This window comes from Hylobates moloch, unplaced genomic scaffold (genome assembly GCF_009828535.3).
Source record: "Hylobates moloch isolate HMO894 unplaced genomic scaffold, HMol_V3 SCAFFOLD_11, whole genome shotgun sequence".
In the NCBI taxonomy this organism is placed as follows: Eukaryota; Metazoa; Chordata; class Mammalia; order Primates; family Hylobatidae; genus Hylobates; species Hylobates moloch.
This window is the reverse complement of record NW_026652286.1, coordinates 29,781,169-29,795,880: the sequence shown is the minus strand read 5'-3', so window position 1 is coordinate 29,795,880 and position 14,712 is coordinate 29,781,169. Positions and strand designations below refer to the sequence as shown.

The 14,712-nt window shown below is 41.8% G+C and overlaps 1 protein-coding gene across 6 annotated transcripts in view; it reads right to left on the bottom strand.

Moving 5' to 3' along the window:
- SERGEF (secretion regulating guanine nucleotide exchange factor) overlaps positions 1–14,712 on the bottom strand; it is a 249,901-nt gene that overhangs the window by 94,644 nt on the left and 140,545 nt on the right. For 2 of the 6 annotated variants that reach the window (XM_032166484.2, XM_058446759.1), the window contains one exon: positions 13,229–13,265. In XM_032166484.2, coding sequence (XP_032022375.1) covers positions 13,229–13,265 — 37 coding nt within the window. Of the gene's footprint in view, positions 1–5,068; positions 8,604–9,384; positions 9,477–10,386; positions 12,639–13,228; positions 13,266–14,712 lie in introns of those variants that run through there. The other 4 variants (XR_009215670.1, XR_009215669.1, XM_058446760.1 and 1 more) reach the window with 4 other exon arrangements.

Genomic DNA, 14,712 nt, shown 5'->3' with positions numbered 1-14,712 from the left:
ATTCATTCATTCATTCATTCATTCATTCATTCAGTATTTAAGTGCAAAGTATGTGCCAAATTTAATTCCCATAGCTCTCTTTCCCACTAAATGTGAGTTCCATGAAGGTGAATTCCATGGATGTTGTATTCCTCCACAGCATCCATAACACTACATGGCACATCATCAGCCACTAGTAAGCTGAAGGGAGAGAATGAGAAAATATTGCATATAATGTTCGTTCAGTATTTAACAAACATGTGAAGCACCTACTGCATGCAAGGCAAGTATAGATGGTCTGCGTCTATGAAGATGTTCAACACAGTTTGTGGACATGAAGACAGACTTTGAGAGTTGCAGAAGACTTTAGAAATTGTCTAGTCCAGCTCTCACATTTCCCAGACGGGGATTCTAAAGGCCCAGAGGAGAGTAACTGCCTAGGATAACATAGAGAGTTATCACCATAACTCTAGTTATGGTGCACAGTGGAAGGCTGTCTCTAACTTGCTCTAATTCTTTGTATTTTCCTCTTTGAGTTCACATTAGATTTACTTTCGCAAGGCCTCAAGCCTTTTGAGTAACTGTAAACAAGTGCAGTGGGTCACGAATGCAGTTTCTACTACTGTAAGCAACCCTAAGAAGGACCAGAGCATTGTGCTAAACAGGGGGTCAACCTTGTGCCTAAAATGACCAGCATGAAAAGAGTAATTTAGCAAGTATGGGAGCCTCCTCAACAGCCTGGCACCCTCACCTGTGGTGTCATATAGAATGACTCCTGTGGAGTGATATAAATGTTGCTTCTTTAGGAACAGTGAAAAATCCACCTTGACTGAGAGGTAAAAAGTTACATCTTGGGATTTGAAGCTATGCTTTGAAAATATATGACTTAACAGAAATGTGACTTGAGCAATAAGCAAGATTCTGTAAAAAAAATATCTGTATTTATTGTGAAACATCTTTCTTAAATGTAAAAGGTTTATCACGTTTCTGGCCTGTTGGAGAGGAAAATATGGTGCCCCAAGCGGCCAGGTGTGGTAGTGGCAACAAATATATCGGTTCCAGGGCTGAGAAAGGCAAGACCTGGGACAGAGCACTGGTAACCAAGAGAACTAAAAAACTGTTGCTCTGCCTTTAGCTGCTGCTCCCTGTCTGGCAAACAGCTCAGGCAACCACTTGAGAAAGCCCCTTGAGAACCAGGCACCATCTCCTTCTGAACAGCACAAGCTAGACTTGAGTGCTAGTTCCAGCTCTGCTACTGACCAGCTGTGCAATTTTGGGTAATGCCTTAGGGCTGCTCTGGTAGCAACAGGACTCAGGAAAGCGGCCAAAGAACTCAATAAATAGTTTTGAGATAACTGATCAGCCATGTGTTACAATTGCCTACAGTATTCAGTACAGTAACATGCTGTCCAGGTTCATAGCCTAGGAGCAACAGGCTAAACCACATAGCCTAGGTGTGTACTAGGCTATACCATCTAGGTTTGTTAAGTACACTTTATAATGCTTGTGACAAAATCATCTAATGACACATTTCTCAGAACATATCCCCCCTTTTTGAGAGAGAGGGAGTCTTGCTCTGTCACCCAGGCTGGAGTCCAGTGGCAGGATCTTGGCTCACTACAACCTCCACCTCCCTGGTTCAAACAATTCTTATGCCTCAGCCTCCCGAGTAAGTGGGATTACAGGCACGTGCCCCTAAGCCCAGCTAATTTTTTTGTATTTTTAGTAGAGACGGGGTTTCACCATTGTATTAGTCTGTTTTAACACTGTTAATAAAGACAACCCAACACTGGGTAATTTATAAAAGAAAGAGATTTAATGGACTTACAGTTCCATGTGGTTGGGGTGGCCTCACAATCGTGGCAGAAGACAAGGAGAAGCAAGTCACATCTTACACTGATGGTGGCAGGCAAAGAGAGAACTCGTGCAGAGAAACTCCCCTTTTTAAAACCATCAGATCTCGTGAGACTTATTCACTATCACAAGAGCAGCACAGGAAAGACCTGCCCCTGTGATTCCATTACCTCCCACTGTGTCTCTCCTACAACATGTGGGAATTCAAGATGAGATTTGGGACACAGCCAAACCATATCATTCCGCCCCTGGCCCCTCCTAAATCTCATGTCCTCACATTTCAAAACCAATCATGTTTTCTTAACAGTGTCCTAAAGTCTTAACTCACTTCAGCATTAACTCAAAAGTCCATAGTCCAAAGTCTCATGAGACAAGCCAAGTCCCTTCTGCCTATAAGCCTGTAAAATCAAAAGTAAGTTAGTTGCTTCTTGGATACAATGGGGGTACAGGCTTTGGGTAAATATAGCCATTCGAAATGGGAGAAATTGGCCAAAACAAAGGGGCCACAGGCTCCATGCAAGTCCAAAATCCAGTAGAGTAGTCAAATCTTAAAGTTCCAAAATGATCTCCTTTGCCCCCATGTCTCACAGCCAGGTCATGCTTATGTAAGAGGTGGGTTTCCATGGTCCTGGGCAGCTCTGCCCCTGTGGTTTTGCAGGGTACAGCCTCCTTCCCAGCTGCTTTCATAGGTTGGCACTGAATGTCTGTGGCTTTTCCAGGTGCACAGCTGTCAGTGGATCTACCATTCTGGGGCCTGGAGGATAATGGCCCTCTTCTCATCGCTCCACTAGGCAGTGCCCCAGTAGGGAGTCTGTGTCGGCGCTCTGACCCCACATTTCCCTTCCACACTGCTCTAGCAGAAGTTCTCCATGAGGGCCCCACCACTGTAGCAAAATTTTGTCTGGGCATCCAGGAATTTCCATACATCTTCTGAAATCTAGGCAGATTTCAAACCCCAATTCTTGACTTCTGTGCACTTGCAGGCTCGACACCATGTGGAAGCTGCCAAGGCTTGAGGCTTGTACCCACTGAAGCCACGGCCAGGGCTCTACATTGGCCCCTTTCAGCCACAACTGGAGTGGCTGGGACACAGGGCACCAAGTCCCTAGGCTGCACACAGTAGGAGCACCCTGGACCCAGCCCAAAAAACCAACTTTTCCTTCTAGGCCTCTGGGTCTGTGATAAGAGGGGCTGCCATCAAGACCCCTGACATGCCCTAGAGACATTTTCCCTATTGTCTTGGGGATTAACATTTGGCTCCTCATTATTTATGCAAATTTCTGCAGCTGGCTTGAATTTCTCTTTAGAAAAATGGGATTTTCTTTTCTATCACATCGTCAGGCTATAAATTTTCTGAAACTTTATGCTCTGTTTCCCTTTTAAAACTGAATGCCTTCAACAGTGCCCAAGTCACCTCTTGAATGCTTTGCTGCTTAGAAATTTCTTCCGCCAGATACCCTAAATCATTTCTCTCAAGTTCAAAGTTCCACAAATCTCTAGGGCAGAGGCAAAATGCCACCAGTCTCTTTGTTAAAACACAACAAGGATCACCTTTACTCCAGTTCCCAACAAGTTCCTCATCTCCATCTTAGACCACCTCAGTCTGGATTTCATTGTCCATATCATTATCAGTATTTTGATCAAAGTCACTCAACAAGTCTCTAGGGGGTTCCAAACTTTCCCACATTTTCCTGTCTTCTTCTGATCCCTCCAGACTGTCCCAACCTCTGTCTGTTACCCAGTTCCAAAGTCACATCTGCATTTTCGGGTATCTTTTCAGCAGCACCCCACTCCTGGTATCAATTTACTGTATTAGTCCATTTTCATGCAGCTAATAAAGACATACCTGAGACTGAGCAATTTACGAAATAAAGAGATTTAATGGACTTACAGTTCCACATGGCTGGGGAGGCCTCACAATCATGGCAGAAAGCAAGGAGGAGAAAGTCACATCTTACATGGATGGTGGCAGGCAAAGAGAGAGCTTGTGCAGGGAAACTCCCCTTTTTAAAACCATCAGATCTCATGAGACTTATTCACTATCATGAGAACAGCATGGGAGAGACCTGCTCCCATGATTCAATTACCTCCCACAAGGTCATTCCCCACAACACACGGGAATTCAATATGAGATTTGGGTAGGGACACAGCCAAACCATATCAGCCATGTTGATCAGGCTGGTCTCAAACTCCTGGCCTTAAGTGATCAGCCTGCCTTGGCTTCCCAAAGTGCTGGGATTACAGGTGTGAGCCACTGACCCTGGCCTCGTATCCCGATTTTTAGGCAATGCATGACCATACTAGAATAAAATATAAAGAAAGACCATTATACTCTAGAGTAGAGAAGGATTCCCTGACTCAAAATCCAAAAGCCATACAGGAAAAGACTGATACATTCAATCTATAGTAAAAGAAAAGGTTGCATGACAAAATATCATGGACAAAATAAACAAAAACATCAAAAACAAAAGATAAAAAGCTGGGAAAATACATTTGCAATTCAAATCACAGAACAATGCCTAATCTCCCTAATATGTAAAGAACACTTAGACATTTATTAGAAAAAGACTGACAATCCAATTGTTTTAAAAAAATAAAATAAAAGGCTGTCTTAGTCCTTCTGCAGAGGCTGCTATAACAAAATACCTTAGACTGGAAAACGTATAAACAATACAAGTTCTGGAGGCTGGGAAGTCCAAGATCAAGGTACCAGCTGATCTGATGGTATATAGTGAGGGCCCATTCCTTTTAGATGGCACCTTTTAAATGTTCTCACATGGCAAAAGTGGTGAACAAGCTCTCTTGGACCTCTTTTATAAGGGTAATAACCCCATTCTTAAGGGTAGAGACCTCATGACCTAATCACCTCCCAAACACCCCACCTCTTAATGCTATCACATTAGGGAATAAATCTCAACACAAAATTTTTTGAAAGACACAAACATTCAGACTCTATAGCAAGGCAAAGGATATTGAGGTAGAAAAAATAATGGCCTCCTAAAGATGTCCATGTCCTAATTCCTAGAGCCTATGAATATATTTTGTTACATGGCAAAGGGGAACTGAGTTATCAGATGAAATTAAGGTTGCTAATTAGCTGATATTAAGACAGAGAGTGATATGGTTTAGCTGTGTCCCCACCCAAAATCTCATCTTGAATTATAATACCCATAATCCCCATGTGTCAAGGGAGAAACCAGGTGGAGGTAATTGAATCGGGGGGCGGGGGGGGGCGGGCAGTTTCCCCCATGCTGTTCTTGTGATAGTGAGTAAATTCTCATGAGATCTGATGATTTTATAAGGGGCTCTTCCCCACTTCATTTGGCACTTCTCCTTCCTGCCACCTTGTGAAGAAGGTGCCTTGCTTCCCCTTCACCTTCCACCATGATTGTAAGTTTCCTGAGGCCTCCCCAGCCACACTGAACTGTGAGTTAATTAAACCTCTTTCCTTTATAAATTATCTAGTTTTGGGCAGTTATTTACAGCAGTATGAAAATGTACTAATACAGGGAGATTATGCTGGATTATCCAGGCAGGGATGGTGTAATCAGAAGGGTCCTTAAATGTAGAAAAGGGAGGCAGATGAGTCAGTGTCAGAGTGATGCAGTAGGAGAAAGACTTGAAAAGCTATGGCTGGCTTTGAAGATGGCAGAGGTCATAAGTCAAGAATATAGGTAGCCTTTAGTAGCTAGAAAGGGCAAGAAAATGAATTCTCTCTGGAACTTCCAGGAAGGAATGAAGGCTGCCAACAGCTTGATTTTAGCCAAGTGAGACCCATCTTAGATTTCTGACCTCAAACTTGAAGATAATACATTTGTCTTGTTTTAAGCCATTAATTTTACGGTAATTTGTTATAGCAACAATGAACAAAACTAATATGGGTGTGAAAAACTCCTCATAAAAGAGAAAATACAAATAGTTCTTGAACATATAAAAAGATGCTCAACCTTCATTTATAATAACTAAAATTAGATAGATTAAAAAGGCCACAATCTCAAAAAAGAACAAAGTAGGAGGGCTTATAATGCTAGATATCAGGATTTATTATAAAGCTACAATAATCAAGCTGGTGTGGTACTAGCATACAGACGGAAAAACAAACTAATGAAAAAGAATCTAAAAGCACATTCACACATATATGCAGTCTCTTGATTTATAACAAAGGTACCTCCACAATTCAATGGCAAAAAATGAACTTTTCAATAAATGGTTCTAAATGTTTAAAAAAACTAATTTGAGATGGATTTTAGGCCTAAATATAAAAGGCAGAATAATAAAGCTTCACAAAGAAAACATAAGAATACTTTTATGATCTTGGAATGGGTAAAAATGTCTTAAGTAGGGCACAAATACCTCAAACCATTAAAGGAATGGTCAATAAACTGGACTTCATTAAAATAAATAACTATTCATCAAAAGACATGATTAAGAGAGTGAAAGAGTAAGCCACACGAGGTCAGGAGATCGAGACCATCCTGGCTAACATGGTGAAACCCCGTCTCTACTAAAAAATACAAAAAATTATCCGGGCGTGGTGGCGGGTGCCTGTAGTCCCAGCTACTGGGGAGGCTGAGGCAGGAGAATGGCGTGAACCCGGGAGGCGGAGCTTGCAGTGAGCCGAGATTGCGCCACTGCACTCCAGCCTCGGTGACGGAGCGAGACTCCATCTCAAAAAAAAAAAAAAAAAAAAAAGAGTAAGCCACTGGCTGGGAGAAGATGTTTGCAATATACATATTCAACAAAGGACTGGAATCTACAAGATATAACGGATGCCTGCAAATCACTAAGAAAAACATAGACAAAACCCAACTTAAAACAATGGGCAAAAACTTAAAGTCTTCGGACTTAAGTCTTTGGATTTGACAAAAGAAGCCACCCAAATGGCCTATAAGCATGTAAAAAGGTACTCCACATCATTAGTTATGAGAGAAATGCAAATTAAAATCAGTGAGATTCCATACTGCACACTCAACAGAATTGCCTAAATCTGTAAGATTGAAAATATCTGGCGAGAGTATAGCACAAATGGAACTCTCATATTGCTGGTGGGGGTGTAAATTGGTGCAACTACTTTAAACACTGTTGCGCAGTATTTACTAATACTAAACATGAACTAGAATTCCTAGTCTTAATCATGCACCCAAGAGAAATAAATGCACATGTCTATCAAAAGGCATGTATAAGAATGTACATAGCATCCCCAAACTGGAAACAACCCAAATGTTCAACAGTTAAATGGTTAAATAAGTTTTGGTATATTTATACAGCAGAATATTACCGAGCATTACAAAATTACTGCTACACACAACATGAATGACTCTTATAGACACAATGTGTTGAACAAAAGAAGCCAAACACCATTCATGTGAAGTTCAAACAAAGGCATCCTTGGAGACAGAAGTCAGAAAAACGGTTACCTCTGGGGGTGGGTTATAGACAGAGATGGAGCATGAACTAGTCTTCTAGGGTGCTGGAAATGTTCTATATCTTGCTCTGGATGGTGTTTTCTTAAGTATATACACATGTAAAAATTCATCAGTCTGAACCCTTAAGATTGTGCACTTTACTATACTATATATGTTATACTTCAACTTAAAAAGATAAACAAAAACTACCCTGAGTAGTTGCTTACCTATCAGACTGCCAAAAATCCAAGAGTTTCTTAACATATCCTATTAGGGAGGCTGCAATAAACAAGCACCCTTATACCTTGCTAGTGGGAGTGAAAAATGGCATAGCCCCTATGGAGGCCAATTTTGAAGTACACTGCAAAATTACAAATACATTTATACTTTGACACAGTAATTTCACTTCTAGGAACTTATAACTTCACCCTCCTACACATGAAATAACATATATAGGTCATTCACTATAGCATTGCTTATAATAACAAAAGACTAGAAATTACATAAATGTCCATGAACAGGTCACTAGTTAAATAAATCAAGATACATAGGAACTTTGGAATATTATGTAACTGTAAAAAAAGAACTAGGACAGCTTTTATACTGATATGGAAAGATCACCCAGAAAAATTGTTGAGAAAAATCAGGCACTGAGAAATGAGTATAGTATGCTACCATTTATGTAAAAGGAAGGATAAAAACATATCTTAGTATTCACTTACATATGTAAAAGGTCACTAGAAGGATACAGAAGAAACTAGTAACAGGCATTACCTGCACATGTGGTAGGAGGGTTTTGGGGAGCTAGAGAGAGGGGGATAGCATGGAAGGGAGTTTTTCATTTTAAATACTGAAACAAAAAGATGAAATACTCCTATCTGGTGGCTTTAAAAACAGGCCAGACTGTCACCAGTCTGCAGGAAGGCAGCATCGGGTACCAGTCCATAGGCTCTGAAATTAGAGGTGTGGGTAAAAGACCTAACACACAAATTCTTCCTACTTGTGTGACCTGGGCGGGGTAAACTGCTCACCTTCAGCTTCATTTTCCCTTACCCAGAAGATGGGATTAACTAGAGTACCAGCTCATCAATTTGCTGTGAGGATTAAATGGGATGAGATAGGTAAAGCATTTACATTCTGCCTATCTCATTGTGCATAGAAACATACAAGTTTGTATCTGCCTCTAAGCTCTCTACAAGGCCCTAGGGTTTAGAGATATCACCACTCAGAGGAATATCCAGTGCCAAAAAAAGAGTTATTTCTCTATTTTCCTATTAAATTCTTACATTAAATTCTTTCATGCCAAGGTTAGATGTTCCGCCATACATATTATAAAGGTACAACGGTTCAACAGTTGAAAATCATCTGTGAAATGAAAAAAAAAATCCATGCATATATTATAGCTCCAATTTAGTAAAAGAACTGGCTCTGCTTGGAGGAGGAGGAGGAGGAGGAGGCATCACACTTTCCTGCCAATAACCAACCCTTTAACAATGCCTGTCTGGCAAGCCTGAGTGCTCCAGGAAAGGGCCACCAATAAAATCCTTCCAAGGGTCTGTGTGGAGCAGGGAGAGAGGAAACGCAGTCAGCTCTTTTTTCTCCGCAGGAAGGGAAGACAAAACAACTGCACATCAGGGAGAAGGCAAACAAATTGCCAATTCAAGCCAAAATAAGCTGCTCCTGGTGGAAGCACAACAGCTGGAGCCAATTCATCCAGACACAGAGGTGAGGGGCCTGAAAACAGAGCTGGATCTGGGGACCCTGCCTCTGAAAAGCAGGGGTCTTCTCAGCAAGTGATGGCCACATGCACTCAGTTCACCTCAGTCTATGCCCACAAATGGGAGTTAGCCAGTGAGCTTTGTCAGATGTGGAAAGAAATCCTAGGTGGAAAGGAAGAAAGCGAATTAGTGAAGCAGACAAGTGGACAACACCTACGGAGCACCTATGACATGGCAGGTACTGAGCATGCACTTGACATACCTATGCCATTGGGAAGAACAACTTCTGGGAGTGGGTATCATGATGTTGATCTTACAAATGAGGAATCAGGCTCAGTGAGGCAGAGTGATTGTACAAGGCATATAGGTAGAGAATGCCCAAGCCAGCCATGGTCAATGGCCTCAGCTCTCTCTTTTCTGATTGTCACCTGAGTCTCTCTATGCTCAGCTCCAACAGTTCTTCCTTAGTCTAAAGCAGGAACTCATACCACTTCACCATTCTGTCTAGTCATGGGGGCACCTGGTGGCAAAGACAAAACATGTCAAGAGAAACTTAATTGGAAAACTAAGGAAGTAACTAAACCAAATTTCAAAAGAAGGGGAACAAAGAAACCCAGAAGCACATAAAGCAGCAGAGTAAAATTTCCATCTTTGCAAGAAACTGAAATGTGGCTTCCATGGGGCTTGCTTCAGGCTGGAACATGCAGGGCCTGAGTCCCTGTCTGGGACAATGAAGAGCAGAATCCTGTCCTTGAACAAATCTGGGCTAGCACTGTTTCCAGGGCTGCTTGGATGTGCAGATTCCCCAGTGGGAACCCCAGGCTCCAGTTTACAAATCCATCCTGCAGCTATGCTGAGATCTTGCCGTGGACCCTCATATCCAGGCTGGGAAAGACACTTCCTTCTCTAGCTCCTGAGATTCCTACCCTGGCCTCAGGCTTATAATTACTTCCTTCCTTGAGGTCTTAATATAGAATAATAATAATAATAATAATAGCAGCTAACATTTATTGAGTCTTTTGTGTTAGGCATTGTTCTTAGCACTTTACCTAACAACCCTATCAAGTCAATAATATTATATCCCAGATGAGGTGATCAAGACACAGAGAAGGTAAGCCACTTATACAGGTTACACAGCTTGTAAGTGGAGAAGACAGAATCTGGATCCAGGCAATCTGTCCCCAATGCCTGAGCTCTTCTTAACTACTACCCATACTACTTCAGGCCACTGGAAATGATAGAGTAGAGGAGCAGTTTTGGAAGTCAGGCAGACAGCTCTACTATTTACTGCTGTAACCATAGGACCAATTCAAACCAAGTAATCACTGCTTAAGTTACAAGTAATGCAAAGCCAAAGTTACCTGGCATGCTCAGAAGAAAAGCTTTAGCAGCCTAATTGTTACCATCACCAGCCTGGCTGACCAGCTGCACTGGCATCACCTGGGATTAGTTTAAAATGCCATAAAAGCTTGACCCACTCCCAGATCGGGGAGATGGATTTGAGCGTTGCCTCCCTGTCTCCTTGTCAATTGACTCACAATAAAGCTTTTTCTTTTCTCAAAGCCAGTGTCACAGTATTCGCTTCTATGTGCGCTGGGCAGTGAGCCCATTGCTCAGGTAACACTGCTACTTATCTCTACAACCTGTTTAACCCATTTAACCTCTGAGTCTGTTTCGTCTCTACAAAGCAGATACAACAAATATACTTTGAGGATTTGTGTCCATTAACCTAAGACAGACTAGGTTCTCAATCATGTCCTTTCACCATTCTCCGTTTCACCTCCCTTTCCAAGTTGATTCATCTGTCACACATTCATTAGACATTAAGGTTGCTTCTACCCTCGGGCAAAGTTTGGCTGCTTTATGTTCTCTTCTAGTCTATTCTATAACTATTTTGTGCCTTTTACATGTGGGACACAGCACCAGGCACTGAGGGCTAGAGTTCAGGTAATGAAACTGAAGGCAGGGAAATCCCTGTAAAGCAGGCAAAGGCAGTAGGGTTTAGGGGAGGAGCTCACCCCCATGAGAAACATGGCTTTAAGCTGGCAGGAACTCTTCTTCACCTGCAACTTGTCTCCCTCTTGCTAGCCTCCTGCTAGGACTAACAGGCAGCTTCTTGTAGCTTCCTGTTTCAAAGCCTGCACCCTGCAGGGCACCCACTGAGGGCCTCATTCCTCCAGTGATGGAGAGCCTCTTGCTCCTGGCCGCCAGGCAGGTACACATGTGCAGAGCCTTGTGCCTGCACTCACTTTTCCTAACTCTGAAACCATTCATTCAGCAGTCTGTGAGCCGGGTCCCAGGCACTGGGGACACAATGGAAAATAATAGGTCTGTCCTCAAGTGCTCGCCAGCATGCCCTATTTTCCCACTGCCTCTGATGGCCTCGACACAGGTAACACTGGACACATCTTTCCAGAATGTCATTGTTTCTCTCCCAACAGAGAAATATTTCACTAGAACAGTTACACTAACAAGTATTTCTCCCCTCCCGCTACCCAACCAAGAGAAAAGAGAAACCAAAGGAATTTATATCTGCCAGGTATTTCACATAAATTATCTCACCTAATCACAATAATCCTGAAAGGTGGAATGATTATCCCCATTACAAAGATGAGAAGAATATGGACGCTCACACAGAGATGGAGCCTGTTTGAAACACAGCTGTCTGCCTGCAGAGTCTTTGCTCCTTCTACAGCCCCAGGCTGCCTACGTCAGCTCAGCCTGCTGCTTTGCTAGCTGTGACCCATTCCTTCATCTGGATTTTGTGCTTTCACAAATTTAGATTCCCTGCAATCTTCTTGTTTATGTTGGTCCCAGGGGAAGCCAAACTCTCCCAGTCCAGTGATAGCAGTAGCAGCAATGTGCTAGGCACCACCTTTGACTTTTTTGATTAGCTTGTCTTAATTACACACAGGCTGAAGCAGTTCCGGTATAAAGTATCTGGTCCTGCTGCAAAGCATGCAGGTTTGCTGTTACATTTTCTAGCTCCTTCTCTAACTCCAGCCCGTTACTCCGCACCTCCTCTGCTGTCCTTGATTCTACCTCTTTGTACATCATGTTTGGGCCTGCAAAGTAGTGCTTCAAACTACTGCCACCCCAGGCAGCTGAGCCAGTCTAGCTCAATTCAGAAAAGAATGTGTGAGTCTCTGCTAAGAGCCACACACTGCTTTAGGTGCTGTGAATAGGCAAGAAACGAGGAAAACACAAGGGTCTTGCCAGGTAGAAGTTCAAAGTTAGAAGCTAAGAGACAGGAGTGGCCAGGAACAGAAATTATTGACACAAATCAGTCAGTAGTGGGGTTGTAACAAGAGTCCTAAAATAACAGAGCTGGAGGGAAACTTGGTTTTCTGTTTTAACTTCTCCATTTTACAGATGGGGAAACTAAAGCCCAGCGGAGGGCAATTACTTTAACATATAATACCAGGTAAGAATAACGAACATTACCAAAGCCCCTACTAGGAGTTAAGCGTCATTCTATGTGCTTTACAAATCTTAACTCATCCCTCCAACAACACTATGAGGTAGGCACTATTGCCCTCCCCATTTTAAAGATGAGCATAGAGAAGTCAAATACCTTGTCCAAGTTCACATGGCTAGTAAGTAGAAGTCTGTACTGAACTCAGGCAGTCTGGCCCTACACTGCAGTCTCTTTAATGTACTGTGAGATGGAAACTGAGTCTACCTGTGGAAGTAATGAGAAGGCTTCTTGAACGAATTGCTCATAGATCTAATTATGAAAACACTAAACTGTGATTATCCAGGGCCAACTAAGAGGAAGTCTCTATTAACCAGAGGTTTGAGTCCAACTGGGAGTTCCTGAGTGCCACTAAATACAAGTCAGCAAGGGCAGTGAGCAGAGCCGCATATTTCCAAAGAAAGAGCCAAACCACTAAAGAATTAAACCACTAAAGAACTTAGAATGGGGATTTATTCGAAAAACTAGAAGCAGTCCAATCATTCTTCCTTTTTATGTCTGGCTTTCTACACATGATGCCCCCCAGCCTGTGAGTTCTTTAATATGCTCAAATGCCACTTCCCGGGCAGGGAGGCCAGCTCAGGTACCTTAAAAAGATGCTCAATGATATGAATTGAAATATTCAGAAAAGGAGCTTCTAGTAAACCCTTGGTCAACCAAAGACTTCCATTTCCCCCAATCTCCCCTAACACACATGCATGAGCGCACGTACCATGGCTTTTGGTTAACCAAAAGTCTTCTCCAATTCTGCCACATGATTTTCAGAAGAAACAGTTATCAGTATAAAAATTACTTACCAATTACTGCCAAATTATGCTCTGAGCCACAAGAGACCTGTAAAAAAAAAAAGACAAAGAAAATGGATAGATATTTCAGCCAGTATATTTTATAATCATAGTTCTTTTCTAATGACACTAACATCCATTTTTGGCAAAATTTAGGAAGGAAATAGAAAAGAGCATCATATACAAAAGTTAAGATTATAATTACAACACATTCACAGCTACGTAAACAGAGAAAATAAAAAATATTGAATGGAAATTCATCAGATATTAAAGTTGTCTTTAGCTAGTGAGACCATGAGTAATTTTTAAAATCCTTTTTTCCTTTTACTTTTTGTATTTTTCAAACTTTCTATAATGAGCATATGCTACTGTAAAAATGGAAAGATAAGGCAATAAGGATAACAGTTTTTGAAAACTGAACTAAAAAGACCATCCCTCTCATATGGACTGATAAAATGAGCAAAGAATTCAGTGGAAACAGACTGGTCTGTGGAGAAATGTTTGACTTTTTCTCATCTGTCCACTCTCCCTTTCACCTACCAGCCACACAAACTATATGCAGTTCTTTCAACATGTCATGTTCTCTCACACTTCTAGCCCCTTGCACATGCTTGTTCCTCTACCCAGAATGTCCTCTCCTCTACTGCATACCTAAAAAATTTCTACTTATCCTTTAAAATCTCACAGTATCTACTAAGACTTCTTTGCTGTTGCTTCTAGGCAGACTCAGGTGCACCTGTCCTTATGCCCTTAAATGTACCCCCACCGTAGCAACCATCTTGTTGCCTTTTATCATTGTTTCCTGTCCTCTTATGAGACTACATCTATTTTGAGAACGTGGTTGAGTCTCATTCACCTCTGTATTGTAGAGATGGATTGGACAAGGCCTGGGATTCAGTTAACATCTGCTAAATGAGGGAATGAATGAAAGAACAAAGTACATAAAAGAACAAATACCTAATACATAAAAGACAATTTTTGGCTTTCTGAATCCAGGGTTTCCAACCAGTGAGAGAGACTTCTTGCCCTTCAGTCTCCATATGTCCCAACTGCTAGCAGGAGGAAGTGACTGGGAATACAAAGGCATAAATGGTTCCCCAGGACTAATTAAGAGGAGCTCTAGACTTTAGAGAATTATCCTATGACCTTTATCAGGATACTCACTTAAGCTCCTGGAAAGAGGAATGTTTCAAGTACTCTGGAATGTTAGTGCTGGAAGGGCCCTGGAGATCACCTACGTTATGAGGAGAAGATGGAGGCTTGGGAGGGAGAAATAACTTACCTCAGGTCCCAGGGCAAGTCTGTGACAAAACTAAGACTAAAGCCACCATTCTATCCTCTACTTCTATGAAATCAACTTTTTAAATCCACGTATGAGTGATTCCTTATTGAATGAGATCATGTGGTATTTCTTTCTGTGCTTGACTTATTTTACTTAAAATAATGTCTTCCAGGTTCATCCATGTTATTATATACGACTACAGTTAATCTATTAT